General features: G+C 46.3%; 1 protein-coding gene across 1 annotated transcript in view; it reads right to left on the reverse strand.

The window, feature by feature from the left end:
* Positions 1-21,040, reverse strand: part of ATP6V0A4 (ATPase H+ transporting V0 subunit a4) — a 64,481-nt gene extending 43,441 nt beyond the window's left edge. The window contains exons 1-9 of the mRNA XM_037991145.2: positions 20,897-21,040; positions 18,966-19,044; positions 18,575-18,669; positions 12,869-12,994; positions 12,309-12,403; positions 9,706-9,832; positions 6,411-6,493; positions 5,627-5,720; positions 2,800-3,012 (exon numbers count right to left, since the gene is read on the reverse strand). Coding sequence (XP_037847073.2) covers positions 2,800-3,012; positions 5,627-5,720; positions 6,411-6,493; positions 9,706-9,832; positions 12,309-12,403; positions 12,869-12,994; positions 18,575-18,669; positions 18,966-19,044; positions 20,897-21,013 — 1,029 coding nt within the window. The 5' untranslated portion in view covers positions 21,014-21,040. The remainder of the gene's footprint in view (positions 1-2,799; positions 3,013-5,626; positions 5,721-6,410; positions 6,494-9,705; positions 9,833-12,308; positions 12,404-12,868; positions 12,995-18,574; positions 18,670-18,965; positions 19,045-20,896) is intronic.
* Between the last annotated feature and the right edge of the window lie 3,452 nt (positions 21,041-24,492).

Here is a 24,492-nt window from a genome sequence, read left to right on the forward strand (position 1 = left end):
CCCTCCCCACACTTCCCCATGGAAACTGGCCACGTCTACACTAGCCACCTCTCTTCTCCACTTGCTCAAGTCTTTTTTCTTTTTCTTTTCTTTCTTCCTGAGACGGGAAGTCCAAGGCTAGAGTGCAGTAACATGATCATAGCTCACTACAGCCTCAAACTCCTAGGCTCAAGCAATCCTCCCGCCTCAGCCTCCTGAATAGCTGGGACTACAGCCATGCAATGCTATTTTGCACACGCTGGTCTTGAACTCCTAGGCTCAAATGATCCTCCCGCCTCAGCCCCCCAAAGTGCTGGTATTTTTTTTTTTTTTTTTTTTTTTTGAGGCGGAGTCTCGCTCTGCCGCCCAGGCTGGAGTGCAGTGGCCGGATCTCAGCTCACTGCAAGCTCCGCCTCCCGGGTTCACGCCATTCTCCTGCCTCGAGACTCCCGAGTAGCTGGGACTACAGGCGCCCGCCACCTTGCCCGGCTAGATTTTTGTATTTTTTAGTAGAGACGGGGTTTCACCGGGTTAGCCAGGATGGTCTTGATCTCCTGACCTCGTGATCCGCCCGTCTCGGCCTCCCAAAGTGCTGGGATTACAGGCTTGAGCCACCGCGCCCGGCCCAAAGTGCTGGTATTACAGGCGTGAGCCACCGCATCCATTCTACCTACTTGAGTCTTAACAATTCCAAGCGCTCCCTGTCCAGGAACCGTACAGCCACCGCACGCCCAACAGCACTTGCCATCTGCACATCCAGTGGGATCTGACACCAGCTGGACGAGTGCTCATGGTCCCAGCTTCAATCCTCCGCTGCCTTCGGGAGGCCCCACCCCGCCCCACCTCCCTTCACCTGCTCCCTGGCCAGCCTCCTACCGTTCTGCGCACGCATCACTTCCTCCAGGACGCACCCCTGCCCTGCTTGGCCTGGTTGAAACGCTTTTTAAGTGCCCCATTTAGGTGGTTTTTGGACCATGATGTGGGGACATGGGAGTGCATGAGGAACAGCTTCTGTATTCAAATCCTGCCTCCTGGCCATAGGACTGTGGTCAGGTTACTTCTACTTCCTGTGCCTCCATTTCTTTATCTGTACAAAGGGGATAAAGAAAGCCCCCACCTTCTAATCTATTCCTACTACAAGGCCTTCACCTTCAGATCCCTCTATCTGAAAACCGTTCCTCCCGCTCCCATCTGCCTACTTAGAGGGGGTTTCTTCAGATACCACGAGATCTGCCGTCACCAGATGAGCCACCCAGCTAGCAGGGCAGGCTTCCCACCCGGCTAGTTCCCCGTCGGCTGAACCAGCTGCATGCCACTCAGTCCTCAACCTAACGGTTTCACTCCTGCCACCCCATGAAATCTTTCAAACAAGCTAATCACATCCTTCTGCAGAAACCAAAGGTCACCTCACCCTCATTCACTGCAGAGCCTGCCTCCCACCGGCCCTGCTGGTTTACTTTGCTCCCAAGCACAGTTCCCGAGGGCAAGCCCTGTGTGGCCCACATGGCATGCGGTGTTCTCCCCTGGGCTCTGAGGACAAGTGACTAAAAAGAGCTGTCAAGCCCATCTGTCCAGTGTTGGGGTAATGTGTTCAGCCATCTTGTACTATTTCGGGCAGAGGGGTGTCCCTCCTTCATCAGTGGGGTGAATAACGGGATCAGAACAAGCCCTGTCTCCCCATCCCGCCCCTCACCATCCCCTGCTTGGTTTCCTGCCCACCATTCATCACTGCCTGAAGTCTCATTAGTCACAGACATACCTCCATGTCCCTTTCTACAATGTCTATCAAAGCAGAGCCTTGGCCTGCCAGTGCATAAGCCCTAGATCCATTCCTAGTACACAGGGAATGTCTAAGGAATGAATGGAGGGGGTGGTGCGAACTCAACAAGGACAGAGTGCTTAGCGCATTGCTGGCACACAGCAAGCAATCTTCGTACTTTGGCTCTTATTATAGGTGCTTGGTGATTTGTCTTTCCAGTTAGACTAGAACCTCCATGAGGTAACACTCAGTATCTACACTCTAGCAGAGTGGAGCTGGGCATGGTGGTGTGTGCCTGTAGTCCTAGCCACTTGGGAGGCTGAGACGGGAGGATCAACTGAGCCCAGGAGTTTGAGGCTGTAGGGCAGTATGCCCGTGCCTGTGAACAGCCCTGCACTCCAGCCTGGGCATCATAGTGAGATCCCCGTCTTTAATAAGAAAAAAAAAAAAAAAAGGACACCCCCCCAGAACAATAGTCTAGCTGAGACACTGGCACATGAATGCACAGTATGGTCAGGCATGATGGCTCACACCTGTAATCTCAGCACTTTGGGAGGTCGAGGCAGGCGAGGTGAATCACCTGGGGTCAGGAGTTTAAGACCAGCGCGACCAACAGGGTGAAACTCCACCTCTACCAAAAATACAAAAATTTGCTGGACGTGGTAGTGAACACCTGTAATCCCAGCTACTCAGGAGGCTGAGGCAGGAGAATCGCTTGAACCCGGGAGGCGGAGGTTGCAGTGAGCCAAGATTATGCCACTGCACAACAGCCTGGGCTACAGAGTGAGACTCTGTCTCAAAAAAAAAAAAAAAAAAAAAAAAAAAGCTCAGTGTAGACTCATAAAAGATCAAAAAATGGTGAACAACTGTCAAACACTGAAAAAACGAAGAAATTTCTTTTATGTCCTCGAGTGGGGTTAAGAACTGAAGACACAAAGATGAAAGAAGCAATCCTACCACCAAGTCACTTGAGTTCATGTTGCCCACGAGGCCGACACCCTCTGAGAGCCCAGCAGAGGGGATGACTCATCAGACCCCTGCCGGCTCCACCTGCCACACACCATGCCTTGCTCCAGTGCCCTCTTGATACGTGTGGCATCTGCCACCGGGAACCAGATCTCGGCGATGACACACTGCTGGGTGACGTCGATGTTGCACATGTTCAGGATGTGGTAGACGGCCTTCATCTTCTGCACCTTGATGAGCCAGGAATGCCAGTTGGCAGCAGCTTCCTGCAGCAGGCGCTGGCGGTGAGACTCTGTTTGTGTTATGACCTATAGGAAAAACAACATGCAGGAAAACAGAGAACCTTCACAGAGCTGTTTGACAATGTGCCGAAAATGGAGGGGCACAGGCCACTGCAGCTTCCTCTGCTCTGAGAAGGCTCCTCTGACCTGTGGCTGTCACCTGGCCTTTAACTCTCCTGAGCAGTTTATCTCCCCTCCTAGAGGCTAAAACCCTTAGGCAGAGATTATATCTTCCTTTTCTTCTAAATTCCTCATTGTCCTATTCTTATGGGTTGAACTGTCCACATAAAAGAGTCCTAAATTCTGAGATCTGTGAATATGGCCTTACTGGAAAGAGGGTCTTTGTAGATGGAATCAGGTTAAGATGAGGTCATACTGGATTCCAACGGACCCTAATCCCACATGACCAGTGTCCTGATAAGAAACAGGGACACGGAGGCACACAGGGAAGGATACCACATGACAACGGAGGCAGAAATTGAAGGAGGCACCTGCCAGCCAAGGAATGTGGAGGATGGCCCACGGCACCAGAGCTGGGGAGAGGCAAGGAGCGGCTGCCTTCAGGTCTTTGGAGGGAGCACGGCCCTGCTGACGCCTTGATTTCAGACCTCTGGCCTCCAGAACCGCCACAGAATAAATCCCTATTGTCTTAAGCCACCCAGTTTGCAATAATTTGTTCGAGCAACCCTAAGAGACTCCTACATCTACCACAACGCTTTACATACATAATCCCTCCAATACATGACAAGTGAACAAATGAAGGAATGAATGGACAACTGGGCCCACACAGAATTTATTTAATGGAAATCATTTTTATGTTTTGATGATGCAACAAACAAGGTAATCTTTTTCAGTACACAGGGCCTCTGTAAGAGGTACACTGTGAGAGGCACACAGTGGCTCTAAGATTAATGAGAGCCATGAGGCCCACTGAAGTGTCTCACAAGCCAATACTACCTGTCACTTAGCAATATAATGCCACCTGGCCTGGGGATTTCCAGGAGACAAAAGCACCTCAGCACAGATGAGACTTTCAGAAACCTCAAAGAGCACAGCCCGAATTAAATGCCTCAGGATCAGACAGTGCCTAAGATTCATCTTCGGCAGGGACTGAACCAAAGGAGAAAGCTGCCCCTGTAGAAGGTGCTCAGCTGGGATCACCTGAAGCCCCCGTCATACTAAATGTAAGCACACAGTTAGCAGAATTTCTTTTCCATTCTCCTCATGAAGTTTTCATAAAATCAAGCATGGCGTACTGGGAGGAAAGGACTTCAATGGTTTCAGGGGAAACAGCGTTCTTGACAAGTGACAAAGAAGGAATGGAGAGGATTAAAGAATTAAACACAGGCTGGGCGCAGTGGCTCATGCCTGTAATCCCAGCACTTTGGGAGGCCGAGGCGGGTGGATCACCTGAGGTCGGGAGTTTGAGACCAGCCTGACCAACATGGAGAAACCCCATCTCTACTCAGATATAGTTTCTATAGAAACTACATCTCTACTCAAGTGATCCACCCACCTCAGCTTCCCAAAGTGCTGGGATTACAGGCATGAGCCACCGCACCCAGCCCTAAAATTTAAATTGAATTAAAATTAAAAATAAGGCCGGGCGCGGTGGCTCAAGCCTGTAATCCCAGCACTTTGGGAGGCCAAGACGGGCGAATCACGAGGTCAGGAGATCGAGACCAGCCTGGCTAACATGGTGAAACCCCGTCTCTACTAAAAAAAATACAAAAAAACTAGCCAGGCGAGGTGGCGGGCGCCTGTAGTCCCAGCTACTCGGGAGGCTGAGGCAGGAGAATGGCGTAGACCCAGGAGGCGGAGCTTGCAGTGAGCTGAGATCTGGCCACTGCACTCCAGCCTGGGCAACAGAGCAAGACTGTCTCAAAAAAAAAAAAAAAAAAATTAAAAATAAAAACTAAATGACTTAGTGTCACTAGCCACGTTTCAAGGGCTCAATAGCCACATGTGACTGGTGACTGCAGTGTTAGACGGTGCAGGGCACATGACCCTTCCGTCACAACCCAAAGTTCTGTTGAACTCGCGCACTGACGAGAGTCTGCCAGCTGAGGGAGGCCAAGCTGTTTTCAGTGATGACTTTCAAAGCTGCTGTGATTGAAGAAAGCGTTCTGATCATAAGCGTGTTGAATGTCACCTGGATGGTGACAGACTTCACAAAGACAATGAGTTTGGGATGAATGAACGTTCACGTGGTGAAACCAGACTCACTGTTTTTACAGAATTAACCCGTCAGCTTAAACAACCGGGCAATTCAGTGGGAAAATAATCGGTCAAACTGGTTGTTCAACTTAATTGGCTGGGTGGTTATATCATAGATTCCGTCTAGGCCAAGGCTGGCAATAAAGGGTGCCTTTTATTAGATCGGGGTGGCCACCTGAAGGCAGACTAGGGCTGTGGTCAAATCTGAGCCTGGGCAAAGCATTCTTAAGACACAGCATCGTTCCCGCTAGCTTATCGAACAGTTTCCCAGTTGTGAAATCTTCCACAGCCACGACCAGAAAGGCATAGCCCGCACTCCAGCCAGCCTCCCAGTGAGGGCCCTGGGGGCAGGGCTTGTATGAAAACAGCAGAGGCAGCCCTCCCGCAGCGGCCATCAGACCATGCGCCCGAACCCCTCACTCACGGTGATTAAATCTTCCAGCCTCACATTGACGCTCTCCAACATCTCTCTGCGCTCCACCGCAGGCTCTGGACAAGGGTAGACAGTGGCTCGAAACCTGTTTAATATATTCCAAGGGACACAGGTGGGTTCTTGCTGCAAAGCATTCTGCACCCCCTTTTCTGCTAAGACATCGTTTGCTGACTTTAGATGGCCAGCCTATCCTAGAATAACTGCGTCTTTGGCCACTGGAAAAGGAGTCCCAGTCATAAGGGTTCCCCGTACGTCACTTGTGCTGTGAATTGAGGCTGCAGTTCTGTTATACGAATGAGCTTCATTCAAACCATAAAACCCGTGAGTTGTTAGGTAAATAAGACTGCAGGCTGGACTTGCCTCTTGCTTTTAGAATCTAGTAATGTATGAATATCCTCTTTAATGTATCAATATCCTCTGCACTGAGTCATTTCTGCTTCTACGGAGCTACACGTAACACGATTCTGTAAAATCCCAAACAAGTTAGCCATGCAGTTGGCTCACTCTTCAGCAGTTAATGAAAAGTCTCAGATGGAATAGACTGAAATGGGGAACGTGTCCACTTTTAGTTCCCCTCACATTTTGCGTATTCAAGTTCCCCTATTCATATTCTCACAACTATTAAAAATCAGTTGGGGCTGACTTTCACGTGAGAAAGTTATTCTACAGGCTTACTGACCTCTAGAAGCCACAGTCGCGTGCGTTTGGCACTGCAGATCTCTTTACCCAATCCTGGTCCAAATCACTGAAGAAACAGCCCTTCACTCCCTCTTACCCATCGCAGATCTTCTTGATTTTCTGCCTGAGCTGCTCTCCTTGGTAAAATATGATGAATATGTTCTTCTGAATTTCTTCTTTCTGGAAAATCAGAATAAGTTAAAAAAAGAAAAGAAAAAGAAGGGGGGTTCTTTCTGGTTAAAACATAACAGAGAGAAATGTAAAGTCCTGTTTTTAGGCTTACACAATTCATAAATTTAAAACTGGGAAACTGTAACTTTCCCAGTTCCTCTAAGTTCATAGCCCACAGTTGAGAGCAAGGCCATCCAAGACCTCACAGAGGCTGATGCAGCCTTAAGGTGACAAGCTCCCTGTTCCCGATGCTGGTTGGACCACAGCCAGACCTTATATTCAGCTCTAAGCCCCACACTTAAGAGATGTGATAATAAACAAGAAAACATTCAGAAGAGAATATCGCAAGGCCTAAAACGAATATAGCTGGCTGATAAACTGGCTCACCAGAGTTAATTAACACACAACACTGACATTTTGGGGATGAGTAGGTGTTTGATATTTAACAAAGGTAAAGCCATGCCCAGTTTTTGACTCATACATACAGTTGCTCAGATTTTTTGACTCACACAGTTGCTTGTGTGCCATAAGATTGCTGCTTCAATCACACTTGTCAAGTCCAAGTTGGACAATTCACAAGAAAGGAAGATGTTTTCCACAAGCAGACATGCAAATGTTTAACTCTTACTGCAAGCAAAGAAATATGAGCGGAAACAATGCATTCTTTCATTCTCATTTAGTTTGAGAGGGTAAAGGTAAAATTACAAAACCCAGGCCGGGTGCAGTAGCTCACACCTGTAATCCCAGCACTTTGGGAGGCTAAGATGGGTGGATTGCCTGAGCCCAGGGGTTCAAGACCAGCCTGGGCAACATGGTAAAACCCCATCTCTACAAAAAATACAAGAATTAGCCGAGCGTGGTGGTGCTCACCTGTGGTCCCAGCTACCAGGGAGGCTGAGGTGGGAGGGTTGTTTGAGCCTAGGAAGTTGACGCTGCAGTGAGTCATGATCATACTACTGTACTCCAGCCTGGATGACAGAGTAAGACCCTGTCTCAAAGAAACCCCCCAAAACAAAAACAAAACCTATTGTTGGAAAAGTTATGACAAATCCAACAGACTCATCACACACTATTCAAGGCACTGGAATCAGAAAAGTCACTGAAAGGCCATTTGTCAGACCCCATCAGGTGTCATTAAAATCCCCACACCCTTTAAGCCAGCAATCCTATTTTCCTTGAACTTGTTTATCATGGAAGTAATTCAAAAGCAAATAAAAATCCACATGCATAAAGATGCTCATCATGGTGTCTACATTCTGGAGAAAAATTAGAAATAAAGTGTCCAAAACAGATAGGTAATATCACATCAACTGAGTGGACACATGAGGCATCCGTTAAACTACTATCAAAATGAATCCTATCTTTGGCATTTCCTTACAGGAGCAGGTGGCGGTGTTTTAGGATTTTCAGATCTGCTGCGTTACTTTATTTCCAAAAGGTTTCTCTACCTGTGGAGTCTACCCTGGTCCTTTTCTGAGTCTCTTAAGTTTTCTTTTCTCCTGATCCACCAGAATCAGGAATCTGCTCTAATCTCATGACTTCCCTTTGGTGACCTTTGGTGTCCACGCTCATCTTTTTCCAGATGCTTTTACTTTCTCTCCCACCATGACTGTTATATGTCAAAACAGGATTATAAAAAGTGATGATTCAATGTCAAATTTAAAAAAAAATCTTTACAAGGGATGCACAGTCATATGGGGAGGGATCTCATATTAGGCAAAACAAAGAGGAGAAACAAATTATTTCCGTGTATACAATAATCATATAAAATTATACCTGTCTATGGCTATAGAGAAAATAGTACAAGAGGCAAAATACAAATGAAGACATTAGAGTGATGATGGGGTTTCTCATTTTTTTTCATAATCTTTCTTATTTTAAATTTCATTTATTTTAAAGTTGTTTTTCATCAAAATGAATTTTGTTTTTTTATTACAATTAATTTTTTTAGCTTCTAATCTGAAAAAGATTATAGACGCTCAGAAATAAGCCTAGCTTCTTGGAATTAAAGAGTAAGTGGATTAAATATGAACCGGAAGGTGAGACAGCAATATCCGACTGAATTCACAGCAACAACTGTATGGCACTCAGGGCTGAGCCCCCTCAAAGCCTTGTTGTTTGAAGTGTGGGATCTATTGGCAAATATATCATCAGCATTCTCTGGGAGTCGTAAGAACTACAGCGTCTCAAGCTCCACACAGACCCACCGACTCAGAATCTATTTTTATTTATTTATTTATTTATTTTTTGAGGGAGTCTTGCTCTGTCACCCAGGCTGGAATACAGAGGTGAAATCTTAGCTCACTGCAACCTCCACCTCTGGGGTACCAGCAATTCTCCTGCCTCAGCCTCGCAAGTAGGTGGGACTACAGGTGTGCACCACCATGCCTGGCTAATTTTAATATTTTTAGTAGAGATGGGGTTTCACCATGTTGGCCAGGATGGTCTCAAACTCCTGACCTCAGGTGATCCGCCCACCTTGGCATCCCAAAGTGCTGGGATTACAGGCATGGGTGAATGTGTCTAGCCTTTTTTTTTTGAGACAGGGTCTCACTCTGTTTCCCAGGCTGGAGTGCAGTGGTGTGATCATAGCTCACTGCAGCCTTGACCTCCTGGGCTCAAGCTGTCGTCTCACCTCAGCTTCCTAAGTAGCTGGGACTACCAGTGTGTGCCACCACACCTGGTTAACTTTTTTTTATTTTTTGTAGAGCTGTTGTCTTGCTATGTTGCCCAGGCTGGTCTCAACCCCCTGACCTCAAACAATCCTCCCACCTTGGCCTCCCAAAGCGCTGGGATTACAGGCATGAGCCACCATGCCTGGTCTGGAATTTGCATTTTAACAAGATCCCTGGGTAACCTCTATGTTCACGTGCACACTGAAGCTTGAGAAGCTGACCTCAATCAGTTCTCAGTTCTTTAAGACACAGCTGCCGCCTAGGATAGTACTAGCATAACTAAGTTCTAGAGAAAAGTATAGCTATGTCTCTGGGAAGAATGAACCAATTATGAGGTATTGATAAGAATCAGCCCTTGAACTGACTTTTCAAATATGTATTTTTTAAAAAGGAACAAAGTAAAAGGGAAGGAAAAAAAGGAGAAAGAAAGGAAACAGATATTAGTCTCATCAAACTAAAGACCCCCCGTGTTTTGGGAGAATGAAGCGATTCTGGTGAGGGCTATGGGAAGTCTCAGAGAAAGTTCTCGCAGCCTGATGTTCCCACCGTGACAGGATCCTCCAGAGGGGCGTCCATCTCACTGAACTTCAAGTACACGTTTCCTCGGCAAATTCGCCACAGCAACCGCTCAAAGGAAGCCATCCTCTCCCTGCTGATCACACCAGCTATGAACCTAGGCAGCCAGAAGGGAAGACATTCCTGAGGCACAGGGATTGGGGTGCAGAGAGAAAGCCCTGCAGGATATGAAGACGCACCATGAAAGGAAGGGCCATTCACTCTGTGAGCAGGAGGAACCCAGACACAGCTCTACTGACAGGGGTCCCAAGGCCAGCCCGCATCCAGCCCCGACTTGCCCTAAGTCCCTCTGACCTCCTGTTTTTTTAATATCTTGAAGTTTTCTTAATCATTCCAATACTATATCGTCACTAACTGCAATTAAGAATATGATAGACCGGCCGGGCGCAGAGGCTCATACCTGTAATCCCAGCACTTTGGGAGGCCAAGGTGGGCAGATCACCTGAGGCCAGGAGTTCGAGAACAGCCTGGCTAACATGGTGAAACCTCATCTCCACTGAAAATACAAAATTAGTCACACATGGTGGCACGCACCTATGATCCCAGCTACTCAGGAGGCTGAGGCAGGAAAATCACTTGAACCTGGGAGGCGGAGGCTGCAGTGAGCCAAGATCACGCCAGTGCACTCCAGCCTGGGCAAAAGAGTGAAACTCAGTCTCGAAAAAAAAAAAAAGAAAAGAATATGATAGACCATTCATCATAGCATTGTAGCTAATGGTAGCAAATATTCAACAGTGGTCTCTATGTGTTTTTCCAAAAATCTTTTAATACTAAGAGGGAAACATATATTGACGTCTATTTTTATCTGTTTTTTCCATTATCCAAGGATGTAGATAACTGCTGACCTAAACTTTTCATGTTAACCAGTGACTTTCACTGGCTTATTACTTTAAATGTACATTGATCCTGTACTACCTTCTGATCAAATATTTCCAATAAATATTTTTATCTTCATTTCAAATTCAATGCCTGGTGCCTCAAATATCAGGCCCTCAAATACATAATGAATAAAGAAATCATAAATCCCAAACTCACAACTTTCAGAAATGCTTTAAAATTCATCAATTTCACTTAGGCACTGAACAAAATCCTACCACTTTGAATCGCCACATTATTTTCATGGCTATAACACATCATATTACTGCTTCTTGGAAATAGCTTGATTGCATAACTATCCCATTTCTTTTTTTTTTTTATTAAAAAACTTTTTTGTAGACAGTGCCCAGGCTGGTCTCAAACTCCTGGCCTCAAGTGATCCTCCTGCCTCAGCTTCCCAAAGTGTTGGGATTACAGGCATGAGCCACCACATCTGGCCCCCACTTCTAATTACATTTAAAAATGTATCCCGGGCAACACAGCGAGGTCTCGTCTTTATTAAAAATTTTTTAAAAAGTTAGCCTGGCATCGTGGCGCAGGCCTGTGGTCCAGCTACTCGCAAGGCAGAGGTAGGAAGATTACTTGAGCCTGGGAGGTCAAGGCTGCAGTGAGCTATGATTGCACCTTTGCACTCCAGCCTGGGCAACAGAGCAAGACCCCATGTCAAAAAAAATACAAATAAAAATTCAGGCTGGGCACGGCGGCTCACACCTGTAATCCCAGCACTTTGGGAGGCCAAGGCGGGTGGATCACAAGGTCAGGAAATCGAGACCATGCTGCCTAATACGGTGAAACCCCATCTCTACTAAAAACACAAAAAAATTAGCCAGGTGTGGTGGCATGCGCCTGTAGTCCCAGCTACTCAGGTGGCTGAGGCAGGAGAATGGTGTGAACCAACCAATGGTCAGAGCTTGCAGTGAGCCGAGATCGCATCACTGCACTCCAGCCTGGGTGACAGAGCAAGACTCCATCTCAAAAAATAAAAATTAAAAAAAAAAAAAATTCAAACTCCAAATGCATTTTATTATCAAAGTAATATTTTATTTTATTGTTTTGAGCTGGAGTCTTGCTCTGTTGCTGAGGCTGGAGTGCAGTGGCACAATCTTGGCTCACGGCAACCTCTGCCTCCAGGGATCAAGCAATTCTCCTGCCTCAACTTCCTCAGTAACTGGTATTACAGGCGTGTGCAAGCATGCCCAGCTAATTTTGTATTTTTAGTAGAGATGGGGGTTTCACTATGTTGGCCAGGCTGGTTTCAAACTCCTGACCTCAAGTGATCCACCCACCTCAGCCTCCCAAAGTGCTGGGATTACAGGTGTGAATTACCACGCCCAACCCCCAAAATAGTACTTTAAAGAGAAAGGAAAAACATATGTCCCCATAGTCTGGTTCCAACGCCAGGGAAGAGTTGTGATAACTCATCTGAACAACGTTCCCCACAGCTTCCCATGGGGGAGCAATATAAACATTGCAGTCTTCAGGCTCAAGGAGGTTAGCGTCGCCACTAACAAGAAGCTGACACCACTTCCGACTCCACCAACCTAGTAAGTTACACATGGGTCTATTCCCCAGCAGAGGCTTTGTATCCATGGGAAACAGTCGCCATTCCAGTGGCTATTTGTTCACCCATTCATTCACTCACTCAGAAATCACATGCCAGGACCAGGAACCCACCTACACAGAAGAGTTACACTAACCCCAACTTTCCGGTCATATGTGCAGGCACCGCTTTCAACTCCAGGAGGCCAGAAGTGTCTTCAGTAAAGAAATCATCAGCTAAATTGGTTTCCGTCTGAAAGTCAAAGCACTATGATTTTCACTTAAATATATTTAGGGAAACTCAAAAGGCACCCACACCTCAAGATTTTCTCTGGTTTTAGTGAAGCTTTAATTTTCCACAAAAAGTTAACAGAAGTCAGAAAACAGAGTGCTCCGGGCCAGATCAAAAAGCTTCCCTGGTCTCTTCCTACCAAAACCCTAAAACTTCTCAAACCAACTGCTGTGCTTGGTTCTGACTTCTCCTTCTGCCTGAGCCATTTTCAGCACATACATTTTACTTAGCACCATAATATTTTTCCCTTCAATTCAACCAGCACTACAATTATTCCACCCAAAATACTCCCCCGCCCTCACCAATAGCCCAGCCATGGAACAGAAACAGAGTGATTTACTCAGATCCCAGGCCAGCCAGTTTCCAAAATGGAAATTTGAGGTTCTGAGGAACGGGCCCTTTAGTAAATCATCCCCACGTGACCACCTCAAAGAAGTCCTGGGTTTTCTTCAGGAGATATTTCAGTTCCGTCAGTTCTAGGAAGCTTTTTTTCAAGGCCTGCTGGTTCTGGTTGGCTTCCTGTAACTCTCCTTCCAGTTTTTCTAGAACAGTCTATGCAGGAAGGAAAAAGAAGGTAAGCCAACACAAAGTGCTATGACACTCCTGAAATACATTACCCACAACACATAACTAAAAAAAAAATCAAAGGAATCAGCACATGATTGCAGACCCTAATACACACACACACACACACACACACACACATACACACACGTGCACACTCTCTAAAGAGTTCCATCTCCAAATGAGAGGATTAGGAAGTACTTGGAGGAGTGGATGGCCACTTCATGGAGAAGTCAAGACATTTTAGCAAATCTTGCCTCTCCTCATTTGAAACACTAGGCCAGGCTGGGTGCTGTGTCTCACGCCTGTAATCCCAGCACTTTGGGAGGCCAAGATGTACAGATCACTTGAGGTCAAGCATTCAAGACCAGCCTGGTTAATGTGGTGAAACTCCATCTCGGCCGGGCGCGGTGGCTCACGCCTGTAATCCCAGCACTTGGGAGGCCAAGGTGGGCAGATCACAAGGTCAAGAGATCGAGACCATCCTGGCTAACATGGTGAAACCCCGTCTCTACTAAAAATACAAAAAATTAGCCGGGCGTGGTGGCGGGCGCCTGTGGTCCCAGCTACTCGGGAGGCTGAGGCAGGAGAATGGCGTGAACCCGGGAGGCGGAGGTTGCAGTGAGCTGAGATTACACCACTGCACTGCAGCCTGGGCGACACAGCGAGACTTGGTCTCACAAAAAAAAAAAAAAAAGAGAGAGAGAAACCCCATCTCTACTAAAAATAGAAAAATTAGGCAGGGATGGTGGCGCATGCCTGTAATCCTAGCTACTCAGGCGGCCGAGGCAGGAGAGTTGCTTGAACCCAGGAGGCAGAAGCTGTGGTGAGCCGAGATCATGCCCCTGCACTCTAGCCTGGGTGACAGAGCAAGACTCCATTTCAAACAAATAAATAACAATAAAAATAACTTCAGAAACATGAAACAGTGTGGAGTCTTAAAATAGAAAATGATGGGTCAGGCACGGTGGTTCAGCCTGTAATCCCAGCGCTTTGGGAGGCTGAGGCTAGTGGATCACTCGAGGTCAGAAGTTCAAGACCAGCCTGGCCAACATGGTGAACCCCGTTTCTACTAAAAATACAAAAATTAGCTAGGCATGGTGGTGTGTGCCTTATAATCCCAGCTATAAGGGAAGGGTTGGCAGGTATTACAGAAAGACAGGAAAGGGAAGTGAAGTAAAAAACAAAAGGAATAATAACCAAAAAAGCCAGTGAATCAGAAATCACAGTAAATGGAAATGGATTAAGGTCACCTATTAAAGAAAAGATTATCATGCTAGTTTTCAATCCATCTAAAAGACACTGTTAACAGAGTTGTTTTTGTGTTTTGATTTTGTTTTTAAGACAAAATCTTACTCTGTCACCCAGCCTGGAGTGCAGTAGCACCATCTTGGCTCACTGCAACCTCCACCTCTCGGGTTCAAGCGATTCTCTTTCCTCAGCCTCCCAAGTAGCTGGGATTACAGGCGTGCACCACCAGGCCCGGCTAATTTTTTTGTATTTTTAGTAGAGACGGGGTTTCACCATATTGGCCAAGCTAGTCTCGATCTCCTGACCTCAAGTGATCCACCCACCTCGGCCTCCCAAAGTGCTGGGATTACAGCCATGAGTCACTGCGCCTGGCACAAAGAGATATTTTAAAAACAATAAATGATAATCCTGTAAATGTTAGCTCTCCCTGAAATGCTTAGTATCAGACAAAATTGAATTACTATGGAAAATTTCAAACACACAGAAGCAGAGAGAATCTCATCCACCCATCATCCAGCTTCAGTTTCACTCCATTCCCACCCCTCTCGGAGACAGCCATTACCTTGAATTTTGAATACTGAATATAATGACACACAGTTGGGGGGAAAAGTAAATCTTCATTTCCCAATCATTTCCTCTATACACTTAATGATACCAGAAAAATAATGCTGCTATACACAACGGATATATAATTATACAAAAGTATAGCTGCTTGAGAATAAAGCCTAAAAACAAGGAAAAGTCAGGGCAATTTCTGCTGGGATGCTGGTTTTTTTCTTCCCCCCCTGAATTAGTATTTCCTCTAGGACTGTTATAAAAGCCTCTTTAGAAACTGGACAAGGCAGGGGCCCAAAGCCATTGGTGTACTCTTGCCAAAGGATTCGACTCTCTAGCAATGTTGGGGCAACACAGCTAACTGCAAGATTAGTCAAATCAATCAATCAACAAATCAATCCCAGTGAGCAATGAATGGTAAAATATATTACTCTCCTACTTTTATGCTGGTGGTTGTTTTTGTTCTTTTTGAGAGAGGGTCTCACTCTGTCGCCCAGGCAAGGGTACAGTGGTGTGAACACAGCTTACTGCAGCCTCGACCTTCTGGTAGCCATTCTCTTGCCTCAGCCTCCCACGTAGCTGGGACCACGGGTGCACACCACCACACTCAGCTGATTTTTTTCATTTTCTTGTGGAGACAGAGTCTCATTATGTTGGGCAGACTGGTCTCAAACTCCTGAGCTCAAGCAATCCTCCTGCCTTGGCCTCCCAAAGTGTTGGGATTACAGGCATCGCCCAGTCCTGGTGCTGTTTTAATTTCCTTTTTACAGCAAATGACATTCAGAAGAAAAACACCAAGGAAAGACTTGTGCATACATGTGATTGCCCCTTATCTATTCCCACAAATTTATGAATGTAGAGCTTTAACACCTTAAAATATCATGCTGTTCTTTTTTTTTTTTTTTTTGAGACACAGTCTCGCTCTGTCGCCCAGGCTGGAGTGCAGTAGTATGATCTCGGTTCCCTGCAACCTCCCCCTCCTGGGTTCAAACAATTCTCCTGCCTCAGCCTCTGAAGTAGCTGGGATTACAGGCATGCACCACCACACCTGGCTAATATTTTTGTATTTTCAATAGAGATGGGGTTTCATGATGTTAGTCAGGCTGGTCTCGAACTCCTGACCTCAAACAATACACCTGCCTTGGCTTCCCAAAGTGCTGGGATTACAGGCGTGAGCCACTATATATTTTTTAAATCCATCTAAGAGACACCCTTACCAAAAAGATAAAAGATAAACAATATAGCCCAAAACAATAAATTTCACAACAAAATAAAAAGGGCTATCCACTCAAATGTTAGCTCTCCCCACCCAGAAAAGCTTATTAATATCAGTCAAAATTGAATCTTTTAAACTTAAAATGGTGAAACTTGAAAATGTGTGTGCCTTGGCATGGTTGAAGTCAGCCAAAACTAAACGCAGTTGGATGAATTACTTTTTTAAGGTACTACGGCCAACTCAGTTTGAAAACAAAAGCAGCACATGTTACCTGTTTAACAAAATCAAGACAGGCTCTATGCTTGTCAAGTTTCAGTGTAATATCAAAAAAGAATATCCACAATTATTTGAAAAGGCTATTAAAATATTCCTCCTTTTTCCCCACTACTTATCTGTGTAAGGCTGGATTATCTTTCTCTACTTCAATAAAAACAGCACATCACCAACAGATTTAAAGTAGAAGCAGGTGTGAGAAACCAGCTGTCTTCTATTAGCCAAGCACTTCAAAAATTCACAAAAAATGCCACCCTTCTCATGAAAGTGTTTTTAATAAAAAAAAGACACACATTTCATTTTTCAGTTTAAAAATGTTAGCATGTAATGAGACATTATTGTTATTTTCAAGTGAATTAACACATAAATATTTTACATACTTTTCCATTTTAATTTGTAATACAGTAAAAAAATCAATAAACAGGCCAGGTGAGGTGGCTCACACCTGTAATCCCAGCACTTTGGGAGGCTGAGGCAGGTGGATCACCTGAGGTCAGGAGTTCAAGACCAGCCTGGACAACATGGTGAAACCCCCTCTCTACTAAAAATACAAAAATTGGCTGGGTATGGTGGCACATACCTGTAATCCCAGCTACTTGGGAGGCTAAGGCAGGAGAATCACTTGAGCCCAGGAGGCAGAGGTTGCAGTGAGCCGAGATCACACCACTGCACTCCAGCCTAGGCAACAGAGCAAGACTCCATCTCAAAAAAATATGATAAGGTCCAAAATATTTTCTAGAAGATTTGACAATCTAATATTCTATGTGACAGTCAAGATTTATACCACTGATGGCTTTGAAATTTTCAAGAATTTGAAGTTATCTTTTAAAAAAAAAAAAAAAAAAAAAAAAAACAGCCAGAGAAAAGGCTCAGCTCGGTGAAGTTTTGCCTACCTGCCCACGCCCTGGATGAGCTGTTCCACCACCAAGGATGAAATACTTGCTTTTTCAATTAAGTTCCCCAGGGTCCTCCATGGTCTGGCTCTGCCTACCTCTTTACTTCCCTCTCCCAGCCCTGCCCCTCATCCCTGTCCCCACCATCTGCTCTATAAGCCTTTGGAGGGCAGTGTCATGTTTATTTCTCTCTAAGGTACCTTGCACGTGGCAGATATTCAGTGTTTTTTTTTGTTTTTTGTTTGTTTTTGAGATGGAGTCTCGCTCTGCCGCCCAGGCTGGAGTGCAGTGGCACAATCTCAGCTCACTGCCACCTCTGCATCCCGGATTCAAGCAATTCTCGTGCCTCAACCTCCCAAGTAGCTGGGATTACAGGCATGTACCACCACCCCCAGCTAATTTTTGTATATTTAGTAGAGACAGGGTTTCACCATGTTGGCCAGGCTGGTCTCGAACTCCTGACCTCGTGATCCGCCTGCCTCGGCCTCCCAAAGTGGTGGTATTACAGGGGTGAGCCACTGCACCCAGCCAGTATTCAGTGTTTTTTATAAAAGACAGAAGGGGAAGGAAATAGAGAAGGAAAGAGGGAGAGTCCCATCAGCTGAAATGTCCTTGAAAACGCAGTCTTCTGCCAGTTTACCTACAGAAGCCAGTCAGAGAAGCAGCCTCCATCTAGAGTGGGTCCAACTCATCTGCTTCCCACCAGACAGAGAATTAGAAAACATCCCCTTGTACCCACGCTCAGCCCATTCAGTGGCACCCCGCAGACAAGACTGGCTGCCTGTAAGAATCAAACGCCCACAAGAGCAATCAACTCCTCCGAGTAGGCTAAGCTTCCCTAGGGCTACACTGAGAAAGGAAAACAGCTGTCTCCAGATCAGCAGGTGTGGCTCTAAAAACTGCACACCGGGGCCGGGCGCGGTGGCTCAAGTCTGTAATCCCAGCACTTTGGGAGGCCGAGACGGGCGGATCACGAGGTCAGGAGATCGAGACCATCCTGGCTAACACGGCGAAACCCCGTCTCTACTAAAAAATACAAAAAACTAGCCGGGCGAGGTGGCGGGCGCCTGTAGTCCCAGCTACTCGGGAGGCTGAGGCAGGAGAAAGGCGTAAATCCGGGAGGCGGAGCTTGCAGTGAGCTGAGATCTAGCCACTGCACTCCAGCCCAGGCGACAGAGCCAGACTCCGTCTCAAAAAAAAAAAAAACTGCACACCGGGATTTTCCTGGGGCTGTAACCCGGAGAAGGGGACGACCGTGCAAGCCTGTCTCCCTGCCTTCAGCAACCAGGTACGGGACCTGCAAGTGGCTCTCAGGGCCTTCCAGGAGACAGGCTGCATTACTGTCCTTACCTGGGGAGGCCAGCAAAATGGAGAACCTACCTCCAGGGTAATCATTTCCCGTGGGAGCGGGGTCAGTGGGCTTTTCTCAGGCAACTGAACTGCAATCTCATTTTGCATCTCGTCTTCCAGAAAACCTGAAGAATGAAAACCCACCAGAAACCCCAAGGTGATTGTGTTTTCTCGTAACTAAGAAATGAGGTCAAGCAAGGCGTGTGCCTTTCACTCAGCTCATCTACCTGAATCGTCCTAGGAGCTGCCACAGCACCTGGATCCCACCCCCACCTCCCCCATTCCCTCCAGGTGCGCCTCTGGGACCACCGCAAAAAGTATTGCAAACAGGGACACATTCGTTAATTAAGTCCTGCAAACTATTGACCCCCTTGCCAGTTCACATTTGAACAGTAAGCAAAAAAAAAAAAAATTGGCTTACGGAGGATTCTCTCCAGTGATTCACACCTTCTGACTTCATTCACAAATTTCCTTTGAAAGCTGTTCACATTCATATTTAACTGGGGGAGGAATCACAAGACACACATTAGTAGCAACAGTTGCCAATAGATTCCTTTTGGGTTTTTTTTTTTGAGTTTCAATCTTGTCACCCAGGCTGGAGGGCAATGGTGATCTCAACTCACTGCAATCTCCGCCTCCTGGGTTCAAGTAATTCTTCTGCCTCAGCCTCCCGAGTAGCTGGGATTACAGGCACCCACCACCATGACCGACTAATTTTTGTATTTGTAGTGAAAAATTGATTGGGTTTCACCGTGTTGGCCAGGCCGGTCTCGAGCTTCTGACCTAAGGTGATCCGCCCACCTCAGCCTCCCAAAGTGCTGGGGTTACAGGCGTGAGCCACTGCGCCAAGCCCCCTTTTGGTTATTTTATCTTTTTAGTACTAGAGAATGTTGCTGGAATTCTCTTAGGAATAGATGCTTCCATGCACAAGACAGGCGAGTTACAGGCAAAACATACCTTGGTGTTCTTATACTCAATCCCCCAAATGCTTCAACTTTCACCCTCCCGTTTCTAAAAGAAACAAAGTCCTGGCCAGGTGCAGTGGCTCAGGCCTGTAATCCCAACACTTTGGGAGGTCGAAGCCGGTGAATCACTTGAGCCCAGGAGTTTGAGACCAACCTGGGCAACATAGTGAGACCTTGTCTCTACAAAAAATTACAAAATTAACCAAACATGGTGGCATGCACTTATAGTCCCAGCTACTCAGGGGGCTGAGGTAGAAGGACGGCTTGAGCCTGGGAGGTCGAGGCTACAGTGAGCCACGATTGTGTCACAGCACTTCAGCCTGGGCTACACAGCGAGACCCTGTCTCAAAAAAAAAAAAAAAAAATTGACTTAATCAAAATTTAAAACTGTTGTGCATCAAAGGATACTTAATAGCGTCCTTTCACTTTCTTAATAGAAAGTGGAAAAACCCACAGCATGGGAGAAAGTATTTTCAAATAATATATCTGCCTCAAAAAAGAAAAGAAAGGTAAAGAAAAAAGAAGGAAAAGAAAAGAGAAGGAAGGAAGGAAGTCCACCCTCATCTAAGTTTACCTTATTTCTCTGCCTTGGCTGTCCAAATGAGCCTCAAAATCCTCAATGGGACCATAAAAACGACCAGACCTTGAAGACTGTACAGCTCCATGTAACATATCACAGTCATCAACAAAACTTCTACTGTCAGCTCAGCTCAATAAATGTTATTGAGGACCTGCCTCGTACGAGGTCCTGTGTGAAGAACCAGGGATGTGAAGAACACGATGTGATCCTTCCCCACAGGAGCTTAGCTCTGACCTTGACCTTAGTGAAGAAGTAAAGAAGGGCTGGTTTTCTAAATTAGACTAAGAGCTTGATGAGGGTCTAAACTGCTCCTGGGAAATGATACCCGAATGTCATACTCAAGACAGGCTAACTGTAGAATATCACTCCGGAAGTCAATTCCGGGTATTACAACCAACTCTGGAATCCAAAATACTTTGTCCTCAGCCTGTCTAGTCAGGAAAAATAGTTTTTATGGTCAGAACAAGGTTTGGTAACCTACATGCCCATTGGCTATATACAATGTTTGAAGACGCTACACAAGAGAAAAGAAATTCAATGACATCTAGCATGTAGTGATTGCATTAGAGCTTCAAGACATTCCTATAGAGGAGACAGGCATGGAGGGAGGGAGAACATGCTCTTGAATGACCTGCCTGGTCATGACAAATCCTAGCCAGAAGCACTGAAACTACAGAATTTCGTCAATTCTAGCTCACGGCTTCTCTCCCTACAAAATGGTTATTGTTCACCATAAAGAAGTGCTCTGCAAGAGTTATCTACTCCTACCCCTGCCTTCCTCTTATCTCCAAAGAACTCAGTACCTACATCTTTAAACTGAACCAATCCAAGCTCTCCGAGCTCAGCCACACAGCAATATGCAGCTTCCACCTGGAGAAACAGTTGTGACAAACACATCTCCTCGCTTCGAAACACAGACGCCATCTTGGCCCAGCTTCGGTCTACAGGAGAAAAAGAAAAGAGATTAGTATTTAAGGTAATAAATGTGTGAAAACATTAGGATGAAATTTTTAAGTTAAATTAAAATCTAACAGGGAAAAAATGCATTAGGAATCACTCCTGATTTCAGGAGACTTTTTTTTTTTTTTTTGAAACGAGGTCTCACTCTGTTGCCCTGGGCTGGAATGCAGTGGTGCAATTTTGGCTCACTGCAGCCTCAACCTCCCAGGCTCAAGTAACCCTCCCATCTCAGCCTCCTGAATAGCTGGGACTATAGGTGTGTACCAGGATGCCGGGCTATCCTGATTCTAAAAATATAAACAAAAACAAGATAGCACTTTATGCCCTCCATCAGACTGGCAAAATATTATACTTTATTTTTGAGACAGAATCTTGCTCTGTCATTCAGGCTAGAGTGCAGTGGCACAAACACAACTCACTGCAGCCTCAATCTCCTGGGCTCAAGAGATCCTCCTGCCTCAGCCTCCTATGTAGCTGGGACTACAGGTGTGCACCACCACACCTGGCTGTTTTTTTTATTTTTTTGTTGAGATGGAGTCTTGCTGTGTTGCCCAGGCTGGTATTGAACTCCTAGACTCAAGTGATCCTCCCACTCTGGTCTCCCAAAGTGCTGTGATACAGGCATGAGCCATTGCTCTTAGCTGGCAAAATATTTTAAAATATGACTAAAGACTCGAGTTGTGGATGGTATGAGAAAACAGGCCCTTTCATGTACTAGAGTGTCACTCCGGAACTCAGTCCTGGGTAGCACAACCAACTCTGGATTCCAGAATACTTTGTCCTCAATTTCCCTAGTCAGGAAAAATAGTTTTTGTCATCAGAATGAGGTTTGGTAATCCATATGCCCGTTGGGTATATCCAATGTTAATGTGTAAATTCTTTGTAGCTTTTTCAGAGAGCAAGTTATCAATGTCTGTCAAATCTTATATCCCTCATACCCACAAGTCAAGTTGTCCACTGCTATTTATCCAAACAGACCTGGATATGTATGGAGAAACGGAGGAACAAGAACAGTTCTTATAGATTGTATGTAATACTTATAGTAAATGGCTGTAACCTACATATCCATCAATAGGGAAATGATTAAATAAACTGTGATATAACGGAGCCCTGTGCAGTCAGCAGGAATAAAATAAATCTGTACGTCCTGTATATGGAAGAAGGATGCCCACGGGTGAGTGGGGCAGGGGAATGGTGTGAGTTTGGTTAGCCAAAACTGACCTGCAAGACACAGTTCCACCATACAGTCATAAGTGTGTACTGACACTGCTGATTAAAAAAAAAGACTAAGACTCACACTCCTGAAAGGGGAATCTCAAACATCTAGACTGACATAGATTAAAACATCCACCATACTCAACAGAATCATGTCCAAAGTTTAACCGTGAAACTGGGAGATGATCTTGAAGCCATCATCACCAGCCTGCACAGAGCATACACAGCCAGGGAACGGAGCCCTGGTCATCAGAGGCCTCCCAGCAGTGATCAATGCATTGCAAACTCTAGGGTGGGGCAGTTTGCCACTCCTGAACATTTCTCTGTTCCTTAGTAGACCGTCCAAGTCATGCTGCTCATTGGACTGCCTTTAGTGACACTTAGAACAGGTGGCAGGGAAGGACACCTCCCGGGGGTTAGAAGAAAGTGAACCTCTTTCCAATGGTGAAAGTGAGGGCCACATGAGAGCCAAGGGGAGGAGGAGGGCACAGAAGCTATTCCCAAAGATCCTCCCGATGGCCCTGCTGCTGCCAAACCACACTGTTTCCTCCCAGGTCAACCTTCTGGAAGAACTTCCACACCTCCAGAGTAGATTTAATTTTATCACCTACAGAGTATCTACTGTGTGCTGGATACTGGGCCTACCCATTGTCCCGGTTTCACACAGGACCAACTCTAAAGTCCTCGAGCTGGCCAGCCAAAGGCTGCAGGACTTGGCCTCCTCTAGGTCCTCCTCCAGCTTTGGCCTCTCCAGGGACCCTGCATTTCTTCCCAGCTTCCACCCCCTTCAGGCCCTTCACCCAGGCCTTCCCCTGGGTTTGGAACCGCAATCTCCTCCTCTCCACCATCCATCCCACGCCCCACATGACCCTGTCACTCCTCCAGTCTCCACGTAAGGATCTTCTTCCTCCACAAGCCTTCCCTGACACCCCCAGCTCCCTCAAGGAGCTAAGCCCCCTCCTACATGCCCCCAGAAGAGCAATCATTTGCAATCGCTTGTTTTTAACCGCCTGGATTCCCCACACATAAACCAGTGAAGTCCACAAGGCTAGAACCATGCCCTGTTTCCACTTCCACACCCGTCTAGGTCAATAGCACCACAAAGTGGGCGCTCCAGAAGCATTTTCCCATGTGTGGACCAGAGGATAAACATCATCCCTCAGGAAGTGCACATGGTCTGGGCCCACATTTGTGCCTTTTGACACCAAGATGAATTCAAAGTTTTCCTACTGCCCTGTCTAGTAACTACAGCCAAGTGAACATAGACCAGAGACCCAAGACTTCATGCAGATCAAAAGCATAGCATCAACACCCTTCTTACCCCAGCTTCCTCCAGGTGGGTCCTGCGTGGGGGTCTGGGGCAGACAGTGGTTTCCCCGACCTGATGCACGGAGCAGGGAGCCCCAAGTCCCGTGGCCCTCCGGGCTTGCTAGCAGTCCTGGGTGGAGCAGCAGCCACGGTGAATCCTCAGGTGGCCTCCCTGCAGCGCCCCTCCCAGCTCCTTCTCCTCCCAGGCTCCCAAAGAGCCAGGAGGCAGCTCTGTTGTATCAACACTGGCCTGTTGTGGGTGAGGACAAACCTGCCCCACCGGCCAGCCCGCTCAGCCCCCGCCCCACCTGTGCCCTCTGCCATGACCTTAAGTTTCCAACAGGAAGCATTCATTTATTTTCTAATGAAAGTAACTTGCCCCTCAGGGAGCTGAAGGTTGAGGACAAGATTCCTGGAGGCCTTAGAAGGACCCCAGTAAACGAAAACATCCCTTTAACTTGTGAAAATGAAATAACTTTAAAAAATAATTTTGGGGGCCGGGAGCGGTGGCTCATGCCGGTAATTCCAGCACTCTGGGAGGCTGAGGTGGGCAGATCATTTGAGGTCAGGAGTTTGAGACTAGCCTGGCCAATATGGTGAAATCCTGTCTCTACTAAAAATACAAAGAAATGAGCACAGTGTGGTGGCGGGCGCCTGTAATCCCAGCTACTCAGGAGGCTGAGGCAGGAGAATCGCTTGAACCCAGGAGGCAGAGGTTGCAGTGAGCCTAGATCATGCCACTGCACTCCAGCCTGGACGACAGAGCCAGACTCCATCACAAAAATAATATATATATGTATATGTATATACATACATAAATATGTATATATACCTATATACATATACATATATACCTACATATACCTATATACCCATATATGTGTGTGTACGTATATACATATATATATAAATGAAATATA

This window comes from Chlorocebus sabaeus, chromosome 21, assembly GCF_047675955.1.
Source record: "Chlorocebus sabaeus isolate Y175 chromosome 21, mChlSab1.0.hap1, whole genome shotgun sequence".
In the NCBI taxonomy this organism is placed as follows: domain Eukaryota; kingdom Metazoa; phylum Chordata; class Mammalia; order Primates; family Cercopithecidae; genus Chlorocebus; species Chlorocebus sabaeus.